At 40.3% G+C, this 20,962-nt stretch overlaps 1 protein-coding gene across 3 annotated transcripts in view; it reads right to left on the bottom strand.

Annotated features, from left to right (window-relative positions):
- The window catches only part of CDCA7L (cell division cycle associated 7 like), a 45,958-nt gene extending 25,417 nt beyond the window's left edge, over positions 1 to 20,541 (bottom strand). For all 3 annotated transcript variants that reach the window (XM_081287180.1, XM_081287179.1, XM_081287181.1), the window contains exon 1: positions 20,384 to 20,541. In XM_081287180.1, coding sequence (XP_081143306.1) covers positions 20,384 to 20,407 — 24 coding nt within the window. In that variant the 5' untranslated portion in view covers positions 20,408 to 20,541. The remainder of the gene's footprint in view (positions 1 to 20,383) is intronic.
- Positions 20,542 to 20,962: the final 421 nt, after the last annotated feature.

Below are 20,962 nucleotides of genomic sequence, written 5' to 3'. Positions count from 1 at the left end.
TCCCAAGGAAATAAAGGAATGACCAATGAGTACATGAAAAGATGTTGTTCAACACTATTCATCATCAGGGAAATGAAAATCCAGAACACGAAATGCTGCCAGGCACGGTGGCGCACACCTGTAATCCCAGAGGCTAGGGAGGCTGAGGCAGGAGGATCTCCAGTTCAAAGCCAGCCTCAGCAACAGTGAGACCCTGTCTCTAAATAAAATACAAAATAGGGCTGGGATGTGACTCAGTGGTCAAGTACCCTGGGTTCAATCCCTGGAAACCCCACCCCCAAAAAAGAAAAGAAACAAGACGCTAGCTGACCTATTCTATAATAGCTTTAATCCAAAAGGAGAAGTGGAGGTGAGGATGCATAGAAATTAGAACACTTGCACACTGCAGATGGGACTATAAAAAGGCTCTGCAGCTCAGTGGTTCCTCAAAAAGTCACAACACAGAATTAACACATCACCCAGCAATTATACTCTGAACCATGTAATCAAAAGAACTGAAAACAGGTGTTCAAACATGAGCCCACATGTTCACAGCCTCACTATTCATAATAGCCAAAAAAGTGGAAGTGACCCAAATGTCCATCACAGATGAATGGTTAAGCAAATTATAGCACATATATACCATTGGGCCATAAAAAGGAAAGCAGTACTGGTCCATGCTACAATGTAGACAAACTGGTCAAACATGCTAGGGACCAGAAGCCAGGCACAAAAGATCACATATCATGCAATTCAACTTAAGTGAACTATCCACAACAGCAAACCTATAGATACCATAAGCAGATCAGTGGCTGCCTGGGCAGGAGGAAGGAGGAGAGAGGCTATTCTAAAAAGATACAGGGCTTCCTTTAAGGGTAATGACAATGTTTGGGAACTAGATATGAGGTGGTGGACACCCATTACGAATGTACTAAATGTCACTGAATTGTTCACTTCAAAATGGCTAATTTTCTGTTTTATGAATGTGACTTCAACCACAACAAAATTTAAGTCTCAGTTCATGATGATAACTTAAAAGGTCTCATCCCACTCTTCAAATTTGCTTATTATGTAAAACTCGGCAAGCAGGCCGCTAAATACCGTGGATCACAGGAAGAACACAGCTCTTCACCAGGTTAGCAAATGGTCTGTTGGCACCACTGAGCACAGTATTGGGCTATTGGTAAAGGTCCCTAAACTCCCTCCTAACCAGTCTGTTTCCCAGGGCTTCCTTTAGCAATGGAGACTTCTGTATTATATCCCCCCAGATTCTCCCATCAACCTGAACAGTGAAACCCTGCATTGCCATCATGGCTCCCAAGGGCCCCCATTCCTCTCCACTCTGGCTGCTCCGTGCCCTGCGACAACAGTCCCTTGTAAATGCACGAGGGGAGGAAGCACAGTCTGCCTCAGGACCTCTGCCTGCTCAACAGATGGGCAAGGGAGTCTTTTCTGGTCTCTGCTCAAATGCCTCCTCCTCAGTGGGACCTGCCCCTTGACCATTCTTCCTGAAGCAGGACCCTGGGAGCAGCCAATTTTCATAGCCCTTTCCCAACTTGGTTCCACTTCATTCTATTGATTGTTGCCTGCTATTTTATAAGTTTTAAAATACAATACAGTTATTAGCTACCTCTCCCACAAAATTTAAACCCTGAGAGCACCAGGTGGGCAAAAACTTCAGTTTGTTCATCACTGTTCTCAGAGCCTGCAAAGAGAGCAAGCTCAAGTATTTACTGAATGAACACAATGAACATATTCATTAAATGAAAAAAAAAAAAAGCATGATCATACACAGGAATGAATGCAATGGAAAGTACAACAGCAAGGCTACACAAAACAACATTAAGTGATCATTTTTGGATTTGGAATTATAAGAATAACAGAGAACAGTAAATGGCATTTTAATGTCAGACTACCTTCTCCTAATCATGGCTCCACCCAAAAGTTGAGTAACCAGGGCCAGGTTTCTTCACTTGCAAATGCAGAGAACAGTTCTGTAGTTACTATAAAGATTAAACAACACATACAAGTACTTGCTATGGTTTGGATACAGTTTAAGTATATCCTCCCTACCCCCCCCCAAGGTTCATTTGATATAGGCTTGTTCCCCAAGATGCTGGTATTCTTATGTGGTGGGACATTTCAGAGATGCAGCCTAGTTGGGGTTCTTAGGTCAATTGGGGGTATGGGTTCAAAACAGACTGTGGGACTCATCTCTTTCTGGCTTCCAGTTTTGAGATGTGATTCTTGCTCCTGTATGCATTCTTTCCGTCTATCATGGGGCTCTCCTCAGGTATTTCATTACAGCAATAAAAAACTGACTCACTAGAGCAGATTATGCTTAGTGAAGCTAGCCAATCCCTAAAAAACAAATACCAAATGTCTTCTTTGATATAATGAGAACAACTAAGAACAGAGCAGAGAGGAAGAGCAGGAAGAAAAGATCAACATCAAACAGATACATTAGGTGGGAGGGAAAGGGAGAGAAAAGGGAAATTGCATGGTAATGGAGGGAGACCCTCATTGTTATACAAAATTACACATAAGAGGTTGTGAGGGGAACGGGAAAATAAACAAGGAGAGAAATGAATTACAGTAGATGGGGTAGAGAGAGAAGATGGGAGGGGAGGGGAGGGGGGATAGTAGAGGATAGGAAAGGTAGCAGAATACAACAGTTACTAATAGGGCATTATGTAAAAATGTGGATGTGTAACCGATGTGATTCTGCAATCTGTATATGAGGTAAAATTGGGAGTTCATAACCAACTTGAATCTAATGTATGAAATATGATATGTCAAGAGCTTTGTAATGTTTTGAACAACCAATAAAAAAAAAAAGAAAAAAAAAACTGACTCACTCCAATAAGAATGGCAGCCATTATGAAGTCAAACAACAATAAGTGCTGGCGAGGAAAAGGTACACTCATACATTGCTGGTGGGACTGCAAATTGGTGCAGCCAATTTGGAAAGCAGTATGGAGATTCCTTGGAAAGCTGGGAATGGAACCACCATTTGACCCAGCTATTCCCCTTCTCGGACTATACCCAAAAGACCTAAAAGGAGCATACTACAGGGACACAGCCACATCAATGTTTATAGCGGCACAATTCACAATAGCTAGAATGTGGAAGCAACCTAGATGCCCTTCAATAGATGAATGGATTAAAAAATGTGGCATTTATACACAATGGAATATTACTCAGCACTAAAAAATAACAAGATCATGGCATTTGCAGGCAAATGGATGGCATTAGAGCAGATTATGCTAAGTGAAGTTAGCCAATCCCTAAAAAACAAATGCCCAATGTCTTCTCTGATATAAGGGGGCTGATTCAAAATGGGATAGGGAGGAAGAGCATGAGAAGACGACTACCACTAAATAGGGAAGAGAGGTGGGAGGGAAAAAGAGGGAGAAAGGGGGTTGCGCAGAAGATGGAAGGAGAACCTCATTGCTATACAGAATACATATATGATGTTGTGAGGAGAAAAAGAAAAAAAATGTGTCACATTAGATTGGATAGAGAGAAAGGATGGGACAGGAGGGGAGGAGTAGGGGGGATAGGAAGGGCAACAGAATAGAATAGACAATATGATTGATGTATGTACATTCCATGTATATATTACATGTCAAAATACATTCTGTTGTCATGTACAACTAAAATAAATAAATAAATAAAAATTTTGTAAAAAAACTGACTTACAGTATTCAATAAAGTCACCTGGCACACAGCCAACAACACGTATGCTTAAGAGTCCCTCTTAATTTTTTCTTTGCAATTTTTCTTTGAGAAATTTACATATAAAAAAACTCATCAGGGAGTAATATCAGCAAAGTAGTGAACCAGGAAACTCTAAGGTTTTGCTTCCCCAAGGAGACAAAAAAAGAAAGAAAAAGAAAAAAGAAAAAAAAAATACCCAAGAATTGACTGAACTAACATTACAGGAGCTCTGGAAAATGGCCAAAGGTCTACAGCAACCAAGCAAATGCCCAACCAAGAAAAATAAATAAATCACCTACAATGACAATTGTACAAAATTCTGTGGAATTTTTTTCTCATTCTTTTCTATCCACTCCACAAGGCAATCTTTGTCTGGAGGGTACTGCAGTCTAGTTTCTTTCCCAGAAACCAGAATGATTCAGTAATTTTTTTTTTTTTTTTTTTTTTTTTTTTTTTTTGGTACCAGGGATTGAACCCAGAGACTCTTAACCACTGAGACACATCCCCAGCCTTTTTAAAAATTTTAGATTTTGATGCAGATCTCACGAAGTTGCTTAGGGCCTCTCTAAATTGCTGAGGCTGGCTTTGAATCTTCAATCCTCCTGCTTCAACCTCTCAAGCCACTGGGATTACAGGTGTGCACTGCTAAGTGCCGTTTATAACATTCTGATCTATCAGGGAGCTGCCTGAAGGAATGGGACCTATCTCACCTCATTTGGACCCCAGATGGGGTCTTGAAATTTGCAGGGAGACTACAGACCTGCAGATGGTACAGATATCAGGTGTGGAAAAATATAAGAACTTCTGCAGCCCAGTAAGAATTGGGTGAGATGCTTACAGAAATAGACTTAAAAAAAAAAAGGAAAAAAGAAAGAAAAGCCACAAATATGGGGGACTTCACAAAGCTACACACAGCTCCAGGCAAGTCAATGTGTTCAGAAAATATCTGAGAAGACCTTAAGTTTTCAGACTCAGAACATGCCCAGCTAATCACTGTAGGACTTCCCTGGCACAGAGCCAATCAGTAAGAACTGAAAGAAGTGGCTGTCTTATCAAATATCCAATTTTCGACAAAAGGTATACATAGAAAGAGAAAGGAATAACATATTCAAAGGAGCAAATAAGCTGGGAGGGAGCACAGAAACTGGGAGGGAGCACAAATATTGCCCTCAAAGAGCAAAAGGAAGCACAAAGAACTAAAGCAAAATGACACAGAAGCAAAAGGAGTTTATCAACAAAGAGAAATTATGAAAAGAAACCAACAGAAATTCTGGAGCTAAAGAAAATATAACCACCAAATAGAAAATTTCACAAGAGTAGTTCAAATACATGTCTGAAGGCACAGTAATCAGCAAACTTGAAGACACTTGAAAATATCAAGTGTGTCCAGTCAGAATGATAATTATCCAGAATACAAACAATAATAAATGCTGGAGAGAATGAGAAGAAAAAGACACACTTTACACTGCTGATGGGATTGTGAATTAGTATATCCACTATGGGAATCAATATAGTGGTTCCTCAAAAGACTAGACATGTAACCACCATATGACCCAGCTATACTACTCCTTGGTAGTTATCTTAAAGAATTAAAGCTATCATACTGTAGTGATAGAGGCAGTCCCATGTTTCTAGCAGAACAATTCCCACTAGACAAACAATGGAACCAGTCTGGGTATTCATCAATGGATAAATGGATAAAGAAAATGTTGTATGTATACAGAACGAAATTATATCATTTCCAGGAAAATGGATGGAACTAGAGATCATTATGTTATGCAAAATAGGCCAAACTCAAAAAGTACTGTCAAGGGTCATATGTTTTCTCTTATATGTGGAAGCTGGGGAGGAAAAAGAAAGGTGGAATAGGCAGGGATCACATGAAAATCAAAGGGAGATCAGTAGAGGTAAGGGACCGTGGGGTGGGGACTGGGAGGCAAGAAGTGCTGGGGAGTGATATTGGCCAAATTACATTGTTGTATTGTGTGCATGTACCAATATGTAATAACAAATCCCACCATTATGTACAACTACAATGCACCAATAAAAAATGTGGGGGGAAACATCCAATGTGAGGAAAGAAAATAAAGAAGAATGAATACAGCTTAAAGAGATTTTTTCAAACAGATCAATACATGAATTATGGGAGTCTGCAAAGGAGAGAATACAGAGATTATTTAGTAAAATCATGGCCAAAACTTCCCCCAAAGTTAATGGAAGATATGACTATACAAATCCAAGCAGCTCAGTGAACTCCAAGTAATATAAATCCGAAGAAACCTAATTAATGACATGTATAATCAAACTGCTGAAAGACAAAGAATCTTAAAAGCAGCAAGAGACAAGCTACTTGTCACATCTAGGGGATATTCAATAATATTATCAGCTCATTTTTCAGCAGAGACTTTAGAGGCCAGATGCAGTAATGGTTCATTTATAATACATTTAATATGCTGAAAGGAAAAAAAAAACACTGTCAAACAATAATTCTGCACTGGGGTGGGTGGGACTATCCTTCAAAAGTGAAATAGAAACTAAGACATTCAGATGTCTTAGTGAGTTCATGACCACTCAGTGAGTTCATTACTGGTAAAGAACAGAGTGGTTCAGGTTGAAATGGAAGGACACCAGTGACTTAAAGTCATACCAAAACATATAGTTCTCAGGTAAAGATAAATACATGGAAATATAAAAATGAGTATTATTGTAAATTTAATTTTGTTTTTGTTTTTGTTTTATTGTGGTGCTGGGGATTAAACCCAGGGCCTTGTGCAATAACTTGTAACTTTACTTTCTATTTTTTATAGGGAAAACTAACAAATCTGTCAGTGGGTACACAAAGCATTGAGATGTAATTTATGATAGCATTGTACAGGAATAGTGTTTTTGTTTGTCAGTTTTAAAATCAAATTGGTTTCAAAGAGGTTGTTGTTACCTTAGAATGTTATACATAATATACTCAAGATAACCACAGAGAACATATCGACAGAAAACACAAGAAAATGTAACTTAGAGTAAAAATATGTCACTACAAAGAAATCAACTAAATACAAAGTAATGGAGGAAGAGGGACCAAAACAAGCCATTAAGATATAACAAAATGCAAAAACTAAGCTGTTAAGGCAGAAAATACAAAATACAACAATTTAGTCATTTCCTACTAGTTATTACTTTAAATGTACATGGATTAAATTCCATAATCAAGAGATAGGCTGGCAGAGATTTATAAAAGGCATTAACTACATGCTATCTACAAAAGATTTAGTTTAGATCAAACAAATAGGTTGAAAGTGAAAGTATGTAAAAAGACATTAAGTGCAAATAGTAGCCAAAAGAGATGGAATTGGCTAACATCAGACAAATAGATATTAATTTAAAATCCATTACAAAAGACAAAGACACTATTGACTGACAAAAAAAAAAAGTCAATTTATGGGGCTGGGGTTGTGGCTCAGTGGTAGATCACTTGCCTAGCACATGCAAGGCACTGGGTTCAATCCTTAGCACCACATAAAAATAAATAAAAATAAAGGTATTGTGTCCAACTACAACTATAATATGTACACACACACAATTCACTAAGAAGATAACAATTTTCAATATATGCACCAAAATCAAAGCTCCAGGACATATGAAGCAAACACTGACAGAATTAGAGGAAGGAAGAGACAGTTCTATAATAATGAAGACTTCAACACCTTACTTTCAATCATAGATTGAACAACCAAATAACAGCAATAAGAAAACAGAGGACATGAACAATACAATAAACCAACTAACAGACACATAGGACATTCTACCCAACAGGAAAACACACACATAAAAATTATCCAAGACAGACCATTTGACAGTCCACAAAACATGTGAATGAATCTTAAGTGATTAATGTCATACAAGCAATTTTTTCTGAGCCCTAGAATAAAATTAGAAATCAGTAACAGAAGAAAAACAGGACAGCTCAAAAGTATGCAGAAATCACATAACACACTCTTAATGGGATAAGTCAGAGAAGAAATCACAAGAGAAATTAGAAAATAATGGTTGAGCAGCCCTAATCTAAAAATCTAAAATCCAACGTGCTCCAATGTATGAAAATCTGATCTCCAACATGATGCCACAAGTTTGGAAATTCTATGCCGTGAAATTTTATTTCATGCACAAATTTATTAAAAATATTGTACGAAATTACCTTCAGACTTCGTGCATCAGATATATATATGAAAGATAAGTGAATTTCAAGTTCAGAATTGGGCCCCATTTCCCAACATATCTTATTATGTAAGTGCAAATATTCCACAATCCAAAAAAGAAATCTGAAGTCTGAAACACATTTGGTATCATTTTGGATAGGGGGTATTCAACCTGAGCCTTTAAACAAATGCAAATGAAAATAAAACATACCAAAACTTACAGGATGCAGAAAAAAATATGCTAAGTGGGAAGTTTACTGCTGTAAACACTTACTTATGTTAAAAGGGAAAACAGATCTCAAACCAAATTTACACATTAAAGAACAAGATAAAGTACAACCAAGGAAACCCAAAGCCAGTGGAAAGAAGAAAATAATGATTAGAGCAAGAGACAAATAAACTAGAGAGCAAACCAAGAGAAAAAAAATCAATGACATCAAATGTTGATTCTTTAAAAATATTCACAAAATTAAACTTTCAGTTACTTAAAAAAAAAACTCAAAATTACTAAGTTCAGAAATGAAACTGGGACTTTACCACCAATTCTGTAGAAGTAAAAAAGGATTTTAAAGGAGTACTATAAATGATTATATACCAATAATTGGATTATCTAGGTGAAATGGATAAATTTCTAATAACACAAAACCTATCAAGACCAAATTATGAAGAAACAGAGATCAGAATAAATCTATAACTTGTGGGGATTTGAAACCCTCCCAAACAAAGTAAAGCCCAGGTACTAATGGCCTCACTAGAGAGTTCTATCAAATACTGAAAGAAGAATTAACACCAGTCCTCCAAACTCTTCCAAAAAAATAACTGAAGAGGAAAGAACACTTCCTGATGCCTCTACAATCTAGCATTATCCTGATACCAAAGCCAAATACTATAAGAAAACTACAGAGCAACATCCTATATGAATTTTGATGCAAACATCCTCAACGAAATTTAACAGCATAGTGAAAAGATTATACTAGATGACCAAATGAAACTTATCCCTGCAAGGCAAGATAGTTTGACATACGAAAATCAATTAATGTAAATACACCATATTAAAACAAAGAGGGAAAATGATCACCTTAACTGATGTAAGGAAAAAAGCCTCTGACAAAATTTAATATTTTTTCATGATTAAAAAGATAAATAAATCTCAGCAACAAGAATGGAAGGAAATGTCATCCACCAAATAAAACCCACCCACAGCTAGCATCATACTCAAGGGTGAATGAAAGACTCAAAGTTGTTGCCCCCTAAGATGAGGAACAAGACAAGCTTGCCTGCTTTCACCACATCTATCCAACAGAGTACTGAAAGCTCGAGCCACAGCAGTCAAGCAAGGAAAGAAGAGTCATTCCAATCGGAAAGGAAGAAGTAAAACACACCTGTTAGATGACATGTCTGTATATGTACAGAACGGTAGAGGTGCCACAAAAAAAAAGTAGTCAGAGCGATTAATAAAGTCAACAATGTTGTGGGACATAAAATCCACATATAAAAATTAGCTGCGTTCTACATGATAATAATAAAGAATCTGAAAAAGATACTTTTAAAAAATCAATTCCATTTAAAATGGCATTAGAAAGGATAATATTAGGAATAAAGGTAACCAATAAGGTACAGTGCTTACATACTGAAAAGTACAAAACATTACTGAAAACTTAAGGAAAACATAATAAAGACAAAGATATCCTATGTTCATGGGTTGAAATACAATACTGTTAAGATGACCACACTACCCAAGCCATCAACTGATTCAATGTAATCCCTATCAAAATACCAAGGATGGAATTGGGATTGTGGCTCAGTGTCAGAGCGCTTGCCTAGCGTATGTGAGGCACTGGGTTCAAATCTCTGTACCACATATACATAAATAAACAAAATAAAAGTCCATCGACAACTACAAAATATATTTTTAAAAAAATACCAGGGATGTTTCCTATCGAATTAGAAGAGACTAACCTGAAATTCATATGGAATCTCAAGGGACCCTAAATAGACAAGTATCTTAAAAACAAAAACCAGTGTTTGAGGACTCAACACTTCCTAATTTCAACACTTACAACAAAGCTACAGTTATCAAAATGGCGCATACAGACCAACTGGAGAACAGAGAGCCTGAAATAACCTGACACAGCCAAATGACTTTGGTGATAAGAGTGGCAAGACCATCCAATGGGAAACAATATTCTTTTCAAAAAATGGTGCTAGGCAAACTTCATGAATCCACATGAAAAAGAATGAAGTTGAGCCTTACCTTAAACCATCTATAAAAATGAACGCCAAAATGAATCAAAGGCCTAGATACATAAAAGCTTCATGATAGTGGACTGGACTGTGATTTATTGGATACAGCAACAAATGATAAAGTACAACATTTATACTTCATCAAGATTAAAAACTTGTGAAAAGCACACTAGTCAGTGAAAAGGCAACCTACAGGAGACAATATTTGCAAATCATATATATGACAAGGAATTAATATGCAGAATATAAAACCAACTTCAACTCAACAACTACAAAAACTTCAATTAAATTAACATTTGAATTAACATTCCCCCAAAGAAGATATACAGAAGGCAAATGAGCACGTGAAAAGATGCTCAACATCAGGAATCATCAAGAAAATTACATCAAAACCATAAGGAGATCCCACCTCTTAGTCAACAGAGCGGCCATCATATAAAAAATAAAATAAACAACCTACCACCAATCAGCAAAGATGTGAAGAAAAACTGAACCCCTTGCACACTGCTGGTAAGAAGAGAAAATGGTGCAACTACCATGCCAAACAGTAAGGTGTTTTATCTAAAAATGAAACTTAGAATTACTATATGGCCCAGCAACTGCACTTTTAGGAGTATAACCAAAAGAACTGAAGAGAGACACTCCTGCAGATATGTGGAAACTGTCACCCACTGTATATGAAAACATTATTTACAATAGCCAAAAGGTAGAAACAACCAAATGTCCTTTGATGAATGAATGGATTTAAAAAAAATGGTACATACACATAAAGGAATACTGGCAGATACAATGCAAACGGAATGAGATATGATAAAAAGAGCATTATTCAACCTTAGAAAGAAATGAAATTCTGACACCCACTACAAGAATAAACCTTGAAAACACTATGCTGAGTGAAATGAGCAAGCCACAAAACATTTTGCATGATTTCACTTGTATGAGATATGCAGGACAGCTGGGCGCCTGTTGCACACCTGGAATCCGAGAGGCTGAGACAGGAGGACTGAGAGTTCAAAGCCAGCCTCAAGAATGGAGAGGCACTAAACAAATCAGTGAGACCCTGTCTCTAAATAAAATACAAAATAGGGCTGGGGATGTGGCTCAGTGGTTGAGCGCCCATGAGTTCAATCCCTGGTACCCACCAACCCCACCCCCCCACCCTCAAGAAAAGAAGAGATATGCAGGATCTCAAATCTCTCAGACAACAAAAAGGAGAGAGATTACCAGGGGATTAGGGTGGGGGAGATGATACAGAATTTCAGTTTAGAATGATTTAAAAAAAAAAAAAATCCCTCTGGAGGTAATGGTGATAGTTACACAACAGTAGTGATTATACTGAATCATGTATTTAAAAATGGTCAAAATAGTTCATTTTATTGAGTGCCTTTTACCCCAATAATAAAAGACCCCAAAGTATAATTAATGTTATTTTTAAAAGACAAAATATACGCAGGGAGAAATATAGACATGTAATCTGTATAGGCTTAGAAGAGCTATTCAATAGCAGATACATGGCCAGTGAGTGGAATTTTGGCAGAGATGGATACATTTGGCAAGTACTGGTCTAGTCCCTTTTCCAGGGAGGTCTGCAGATAGGAACATGAAGCTAAAGTTAAGCATTCTCTGAACTCTGATGGACGATCAACTCAGACACATCAGTTCCTGTGCTTTCAACAAGGCAACACTGGCAATCTGGACAGAACAAATTGCTTCATCCTGGGGGCCTCTCCTGCCTGCCAGGTGGGCCTTAACACCCCTGAACTCCAAACCACCAAATAACAGGAGTACCTAACAGTCAAAAACATAACCACATATCTCTTATTACCACCACCAGGACCCCAGCTCACTCAGATGACAACCATAGAGCAAATCCAACACTGAAATACGAGCACCTCGGTCTGTCAGGATGTAAAGTTAGAAAACAGCAGCAAACAACTCCAAAGCTCCAGGAATGGCTTAAAACAAAAAAGCCTGCTTTCTTGTTCATACTGCATGTTCCTCACAGGCCGGGCAGTGGCTCCACTCCACGAAGAACCCAGTTGACCAGGCTGCCGGTATCTGGAATGCTGGCAGACGCAGTGCGGAAGGAATGAGATACGGTAAACAATCTGCTAGCATTTGAAGAATCCCACCTAGAAGTGACATGCCACACTTCTGCTCAGACTTAATTGGGCAAAGCAAGTTAAACAGCCTGGTGTGTTTCAAGGGGCCAGGAAAGTGCAACACTGACATTTACCCAGCAAGAAAAGACAAGAAGATTAGAACAGAGTCCTGATGACTTCCAAACTATGCCTGGAGAGTGTTCCATAAGCAGAAGACACTATTTAAATATTAGTTATTAAGAGTGTAAAGTACTATTACTTTGCACTATCCTCCCCACAACAGGTATTTATTAAGCATCTAATATCTGCTATGCACCACTCCAAAAGATGTGATAAAAAATGAGTCATATGCAATAGGGAGAAACAATGTGATGTGAGAAATCGTGAAATGGCAAGTAAGTCAAGAAGCTGGAGGTGTCCCCAAGACAGCATGTTACCCTGCAGAGGAGGCAATGGTCAGGAAGACTTCTAGGGGCAGTGACGTTGGCCTTATCTACATAGCTGCAAGATGGACACAGTCTGGGGCAGGACATACAGAAGCTTCCCAGGTGGAGGCAGGGATCTGAAGGTCTTTCAGAGGAGGAAAGAGTCCCATGCTCACTCCAAGAAAGCAACACAGCACAGCTCTTCCAACTGCTGGGGCACTCTCCCATTCTACAGTCTAGCCCTGGAAGCCTTTCTTCAAAATCTCCTGACACACATCTACCCTAAGGGCACTGACTGTGGCCATGGAAGGTGAGCTCCAGCAATGCCCCAACACACTGCTCAGGCTGTAGACACCACTAGGCTCCTGGCATTGGGCCACAGTGAATGACATACCAAGAGCACATCCTTCTGCGGTGCCTCATTACAATTGCTTAGTCCAAGGAAGGTCAAGAGGATGCCCAGGCTCCTTCTTCCCTGAGCAAAGCTGGCAGTGAGGGGAATGGGGAGACTTTTAAGTCAGGTAAAGGGAGAGGTACAAAGAGGTCTTATGTATGGGGGGCAAGGCTACATGGGGCCTGTGGACTTAACTACTCTATTAAAAAAAATAAACCTCCCAAAAGGGAAAAAAAAATCCTGGACCACTTGTCAGGGGGTTTAAAAAAAATGAGAGTTAAAAAGAAACAATGAGGGCTGGGGTTGTGGCTCAGTTGTAGAGCACCTGCCTAGCATGTGTGAGGCACCGGATTGGATTCTCAGCACCGCATATAAATAAATGAATGAAATAAAGGTCCATCAACATCTAAAAAAAAAAAAAAAAAAACAATGAGCTGGGCATGGTGGTGCACTCCTGTAATCCCAGCAACTCTGGAGACTGAGGTAGGAGGATCCTGAGTTCAAAGCTATTTTCAGCAACTTAGCAAGGCACTTAGCAACTCGACACTGTCTCTAAATAAAATATAAAAAAGAGCTGGGGATGTGGCTCAGTGGTTCAGCACCCCTTGGTTCAATCCCTAGTACCAAAAATAAATAAACAATGGTATTAAATATACCATTATTGTTCTTAACTTTCCTTTTTAAACTGCCAATGGAAAACAAAACAACATTTTACATTTTAAAAAAATGTTCTTAGGGGTTTCAACATCAACTAAAAAAAACTTATCTCCCTTCCCCCCATTTAATATTCTTTAGAGTCATGGAGCTTTAAATAGATTTGGGGGAATGGGGAGTGGGAGGCAGTTAGCTCTTCTATCTCAAGGTTTATAGGTATGATTTCTGAATTTTACACTTGGCAGTCAGTGCTTCTCCAGCATGGGAGCACAGTGACAGCCAGAGGGCTTCCAGGGCCACACTTAGGGCAGGAGAGGGGAGTTTTTTCCAAGAACTGTCCTTTCTAATTCTGCTTTTGTATTAAAATAAGTTTTAAAAAATGTATGCAGGAATAGAATACAAAATAGGCCTCACTTTGAAAGATAGAACTGAAGATTTATGAGGACATTCCTATGTAGGCAGTAGGAGCTGCTAGACCTGCAGGCCTCTGGGGCAGGCAGGAACTGGCTTCCACATTAGTTCAACAGAAAAATCTGAGCAGCTGTTACAGGATGTTCCAGCCCATCATAACTCATACTTCCACTCATTTGGCAATGACAGCCGTAAATCACCCTTTTTTAAAAATTTCAACAAATATTTAACACCTACTATATGCCCTGTCCTTCACCCATCAGCTGGATGACCATGATTTGGGGTTACCAGTCACTACCTGGAGAAAATCCTGGAGACTTCACCACAGAGGAGGTCCTCCTGTCTACAGCAGGCAAGTACTAAGATTGATGCCACAGACCCAGAGTGCCAGTGCAAGGCACTCTTCAGGTACAAAAGACCCTCTTGGAACAGAAGGTTAAAGATGGGGAGCTGCCCCCACTACTGTGCTGCTCTTCATGGGGGTTTGAGGACACTGCGGAAAGGATTCTTGAGAAAGCCAGCACCACTGGCAGGGATCCAATCCCAGGAATCTGTTGCCCACACACCTGGCAGCCTGGGCTGGCACAGGCCCGAAGACTCATACTTAGGGATTCCATATGCCATTCTTTAAATGTTCTCTAGAAATGCAACAAAGAGAATAGACAGATATCGTTAGGTACACATCTTGGCAAGGTTTTAGAGTGTACTCGCCCTTTATAGCCAACACCTGCATCAGAAGTACTTTTTTTTTCTTTTTGCTCTTAGAAATCACCACTGTATAATGGTACAGTTGGACTTCTAAGGCATTCAACCTCCAATGAAAACACATTTTCAGGAATGCAATCTAGGAGACTATCATCTTCTAAGTAAGCAAGGCAAAAAAGGCAACTCTTAAAAAAAAAAAAAAAAAAGTTAATTTCTGCCACACAGGAGAGAAGCTCACCTTGGAGTGGCCTTCCTTCTGGGCCAACATGACCAACTTATACACAGTCCCCACCAACCCCAATCCAGTCACTCCACTGCGCATCCACAAGCACCTGCCTGGGTCATCTCTGTTTTCTAAGCAGACCAGATGGTGGTAGAGAATGGACCTCTAGGACAACCCTCCACTTTCACTCACACTAAAACACTCTAGATGGTTTAGATTCTGAGAGACAATAGTCATCATTTCAGTTTTCATGAGCCTTAGTACTAACCACAGTAAAAACTGCTTTCCCTCAGCCAATACAGCATAACAGAAGGGGAAACACCCTAGAAAATATTGGTATCAGAGTCCCACCTAGTGAAAACCAGTCACATTCCCTTTAAGACAAACATAAAAAAAAAAAAAAAAAAAAAAAACAACCACTGTATGACTTCATCACAAGTCATAAAATATATAATGTTTTCACTCTGGGACGTTTATTCCAAGTTCCTTTAAGAAAAATATTTTTCAAGAGAAAATTAATACATTAAATACACATCTACTAGCTGGGCACAGTGGCACCTATGATCCCAGCACCTCAGGAGGATAAGACAGGAGAATCACCAGTTCAAAGCCAGCCTCAGCAAAAGCAAAGTGCTAGGCAACTCAGTGAGACCCTGTCTCTAAATAAAATACAAAATAGGGCTGGGGATGTGGCTCAGTGGTTGAGTGTCCCCGAGTTCAATCCCCGGTACCAAACACAAACACACACACACACACACACACACACACACACACACACACCCTACTCATTAACACTGTACAGTCACTAAAACTGAAAACTTTGTAAAGATTTCCTGCAAACTACTTCAAAAATCAGTACTGACAGTACTAAGAAAAGCAGAATTCTGGGGTGGGGGATGTAGCTCAGAGGTAGAGCACCTGTCTAGCATATGCCAGTCCCTAGGTTCAATCCCCAGCACCAAAAATTTAAAAAGCAGAATTCAAAGAGCAAGCAAACAAGATTCTGAAAAAATGACTCTTATTCCATAGGCCACTGCAAGATGGAAAGGATCCAGAAAATGAGGCACAGGGAGTACGGGAAGCAGAGCTGTGGCTCACCATTTTGCTGTCATGTCAGCTTATATCAACATGCTGTTACTTACACAATACAAAAATCATGTAAAAGTCATTCCTGTGTAAAAGCTTTACAGATCTTATCATATTCCCAAAATGACAAACGTCAGTTTGACTTTACATTGTGGGACTTTATAAACCAAAATCCGGGCTGAACTGGCTGAATGGTACCACAATATATTTAAATAGCATGTTACACTCCACAGGTCCTTAAATCATCTCAGTGAGATGGCAAATAAGGCTGAGATTTCTATCCTCATTATTTCAGGGAAAGCTAGTGACCCAACCAGTTCCTGTGATTCCAGTGACAAAGAACAGGCAGTGGTTCTAGAGCCAGAATCCTAGATGAACAACTCCCTGGGTTGATTCTGGGCAAATGGGCCAACTTGTAGCCTTATCTGTAAAATGTAGATAATACAACCTACTTCACAAAACCACAGGGAGGATTAAATCGTAATCCCTAGCACAACATAACATAACTTTGAAAAGGCAAGGACAGTTTTCATTTCTTGAAAGAAAAGGGATAGTACTCCTCCCACCCCCAACCCCAAGGCTACCAAGGTCAGCAGGCTGCTGAGCTCTGGCAAAGGCAAAAGTGGCAAGGAGCTACAGAGACATCTTGGGGGCCAGGCAGTAGAGGGGACCACAGTATCGTGTTTTTGTACTTCCACTATAACTAATAATGTGAGGCACTCAATGATCACCTGATAAAGGGACTAACCCAGGCAGCAAGTCCTCTGACAATTATGAAGAAAAGCCAAAGCATCAACTGTCTGTTTGAACTTAAACTTTGGCCCTTGTACAACAAAACTCCGAGGCATATTCTGCAGTTGCATTCAGGGCACGAGCATTTACCACCACAAAAGGTAAACTTTTTTAAGTGTTTACTTCAGCTACATGACTTCCCCTTGCCAAACATGCTTCTGAATGGTCCGACTGCAAAATATTCACAAACCACTGCTTTTTAAAGACAAAAAGGAAATAAAATGGTCCCACCAATGTTTTCTTATCTCTATCCCAACACCAAGTAGCCTGAATCAATTCCACTTTGGTAAATAAAGCTAGAAGTATTTTATGAAACAAAACTAAATTTTGGAGGTAAAGATTCTAAACTATAACTCAGAGACAGTAGTAAGAAGTAAAGGAAAATTCCTAAGAGCCATTCAAAACTAATACACTTGGATATTCTATTCAAATTGTTTCTCTAAACTTTTTCATTAATATATTCAAGCATTCATTAATTTCTTTAAGTCACATATTATCGGGGCTGGGGATGTGGCTCAAGCGGTAGTGCGCTCGCCTGGTATGCGTGCGGCCCAGGTTCGATCCTCAGCACCACATACCAACAAAGATGTTGTGTCCGCCGAGAACTAAAAAATAAAAAATATTTTAAAAAAAAGTCACATATTATCTCATGGTTTTCTGTCCTATGTACCTGCTGAGATCAGAACTGCTGTGATCTCTAAGAATTTAGCTCTGCTTTTCAGTAGCCTTATGAAAGAACAAGTAGCCTTTTAAATATAGGACTATTAAAGTGGCAAATCATTGTCCTGAGAAATCACACATGACTTCCCCTCTGTTACCAGCTTCTGGGGTTCTGGGCACAGATTTCAAGCCATAAAATCAGATGGGTTTTACTGCCTTAAGGGCAATACTAGAAAAATTCCCCTTTGCCCTTTCAACAGCATACTCCATGCATATGCATAACATTTAGCATCATTTCCTTCTCAAAGAGTGCAAAATGCAACCTGGAGCTAGAAAAGTGGAAAGAAGGAAAGTGACTTTCAGGACCTACCAGCCTCTCTGCTAAGGAACTGAGACTCAGGTCCAGTGAGCTGCACTGTTGTGAGTTTAGCAAGGGATCACACCCTTGCCTCTGCTAAATATTGTTTCTGTCACTGAACATAAAAGCACAAGATACAGCGGTCAGCCTATCAAAGACCACAGCCCATGGAAGGTGAAATCACTGTTAGAGAACACTGAATCCAACACACTGGTGGGGAGCAGAAACATAGAGGCTTCAAAGCGGTTCCAAGTACAAATGAGTATCCCCTCAAACACTTGCTAATCGTAACAGGTCTTCCTACACTGCTCTGCTGCAACACCTTGCAGTTTTGTGCTTTCCAAGGGATGGAAATTATATTTACTGTATGAATGAGATTAAAACACACAGCATGCTGGGCTGAGCCATAGTCACTGTGCAGAAATGCTACTTCAGGCATTCATCACACTGCTTTATTCATAAGGCTGGGGGGACTGGGTAGAACCACACAAATTTAACATCTTGCAGTGCCTGAAATGTTCATTAAGTGCTCTTATCTGCAGTCACCTGCCTACCCTACGGAATCACTCTCAGCTAATTTAAATTAAAGAGACAATAATCTGCTCACATTTAAATTATGATGAACAGGAATATTTCCACAGGAAAAATCATCACATCTTAATTTGCACTGCCAATTAGGAGGTCTTCAGAAAAGAAAAAAAAAAAGATCATCTTACATATAGTAATTTACTCTAATTGGTGTATAATGGGTTGGATATAATTTGAGGATCACCCCCACATGGTAAATAGTTTAACATTTCAGAATTACCAAAAATTAGCCTCATTATCTGACAGTAAAATGTTCACTTCCAACTACACATTGTGGGACTTTCTGAATTTCCAAAGCTTAAAGTATGAATGTAAGTAATCAAAGTGCAAAGAACTTTCCAGCAGAACAACAAGTTTCAAGAGGGATACATGAAGATACATTTTCTAATGATGAAATTCAAGAGAGTGCAAATCTCCTTCCCAAGGATTTTTTGTTTATTTTTAAGTCCTGGAGAGGCCAAAACTTCTAGAAGCAGAGGCCAAATGGCACGCACACCGCGTACACACACACAATAATCCTAACGCTGGGCTCAGTCCTTAGCCTTCCTCATTGTTTTCCTGATTTGAAAATCACCTCACTGGAGGCATTTCAAAAACAATACTCTCAAACATCTATCAGATTTTTCTCAAACAACCACTTTTCAGAAAGGCTTTCAGAAATTACCCTAAGTAGCCAAAGCAATCATTAGTGGCTCAGGGCCTTCAGTTGCCAGCAGACTCTGGCAGGTGACAGCAGTCCGGCAATGCCAGAGGTGCAACCTCTTCCTGGGGCCCCAGAGCCCAGGTGGAGGAAAGAGGTAAATGCCAGCCAGAAATTCTGGTGGAAGCTGTAGAGAGGTTCTCACAAAAGCAAGAAATTCTGCCTTGCACAAAACATCTCAGGTTCCCATCAGCAGCGGGTGGCTGCTTCCTTCCCTCTTAAAAATTGTCTAAAAAAGTTGTTAATGCTTATCTCTGAATAAAAATGTATGTTTATTTTCACTTAGAGCTTTTTATAGAATAGAGTTCATTTAAAAGTAATGAAAAGCTCTTTGAAAAAGTATATATATATATATGTATATATATATACACACACACACACACACACACACACACATATATATATATATTAAAAACCCTAAAATCTCGTTCACATTCCCACGACTCACTGAAACGTTTGAAAAACACTCAAGTATTTGTTAATAGGTTTTAAAGACCAGATAGATAGGCCCATAATGCGTAATTGGAGTCGTGGCTGAGTACACGATCTGGGATCTTGCAGTAGTTTTTCAACTTGGACTAATGACGTTGCCATTTCCCCCAAGTGATTACAAACTACTTGAAAACATTTACAAAAAGTTCTAGAACAAACCCGCGAACAATTCCTTTTAAACTCCATTACCTAAATTAGGCTAAAGCTGACTCCCGATTGTTTTTTAGAAAATTCTCATTTCTTAAACTTCCTCATCTCTGTGCCAATTCCTCTAGGAAGGTGGGTGGTGCACCAAAACAAGCCCCCTCGCCCCACCAGGTTTTGGGAGCGCAGCTAACACAGGCGCTCCGCCCCCGCTACCTCCCCGTCCGCACTTCCTTGGAAAAGAGTCCACACCTGGGGCCCGTGGCCCTTCTGTGGCCCTTCTGCGACCCCGGGGCCACCCGGGACCGCCCCCTATACTTAGGTGGCACAGCCCGGCCCCACCCTGCACACCTGCAGGGCACGCCAGCTCCAAAGTTTGCAGAATGGAGCGCGCCCGATCCACAGAACCATGGCCAAGGGCCACGTTTCCATTCCGAGGCCAGGGGCAGGGCCGGGGTGCAAAAGAAAAAGCAATTCACGGGGCAACCGGGCTGCGGCCGGTGGCCAGACCCTCACCTGGGAGCGAGTCGCCAATTCCATCTTCCTTACGTGGCTCCAGCCTCCTCGTAGCACGCGGCCACTAGAGCCAGGTAGCCACGGGCGCAGCGCACCAAGACCGCCCCCAGGCCGCGCAGCTGGCGCGCTCGGCCAGGCGCTCGGGCGGGCCCGGGGATATGCGCACTCGGCGCCCGGGACAGGGGGAGCTCGCCGCACCGCCCACTCGGCGCCAAGTCCCTAGGCCTCTAGCCTCTGGGCACTGACCCGAATTCGCGACCTGTGAACTTTACTTCGCAGGTGGTGCAAGACTGAGCTGTCCCTGACCGCGACCAGAGACGGATTCCGGTCCGTTCGCGTCTTGCTCCCCCCTGCAGCGGAGGGAGGGAGTGGAGCGATCCAGCCAGGTTTCGCGCGGGAGAAATGAGAAGAGGCAGTCCCGGCACAGCCTCCAGCTGGCATTCCTACTCGCTCTGCAAGTTCCTAGGGTTTCTTCCAGCTTGTGCTCTGGAGCGAGAACCTCTGCTGCAATCCACGTCTCCGATCCAAAAAAGAATTTTAGGGCGCCTACAGAGCTTGTTTTGTTTTGTTGTTGTAAAG

Source organism: Spermophilus citellus, assembly GCF_964194105.1.
Source record: "Spermophilus citellus genome assembly, chromosome: 3".
Taxonomy (NCBI): Eukaryota; Metazoa; Chordata; class Mammalia; order Rodentia; family Sciuridae; genus Spermophilus; species Spermophilus citellus.
Note: the sequence above shows the minus strand (reverse complement) of the source record. Positions and strands in the feature narration are given on the sequence as shown.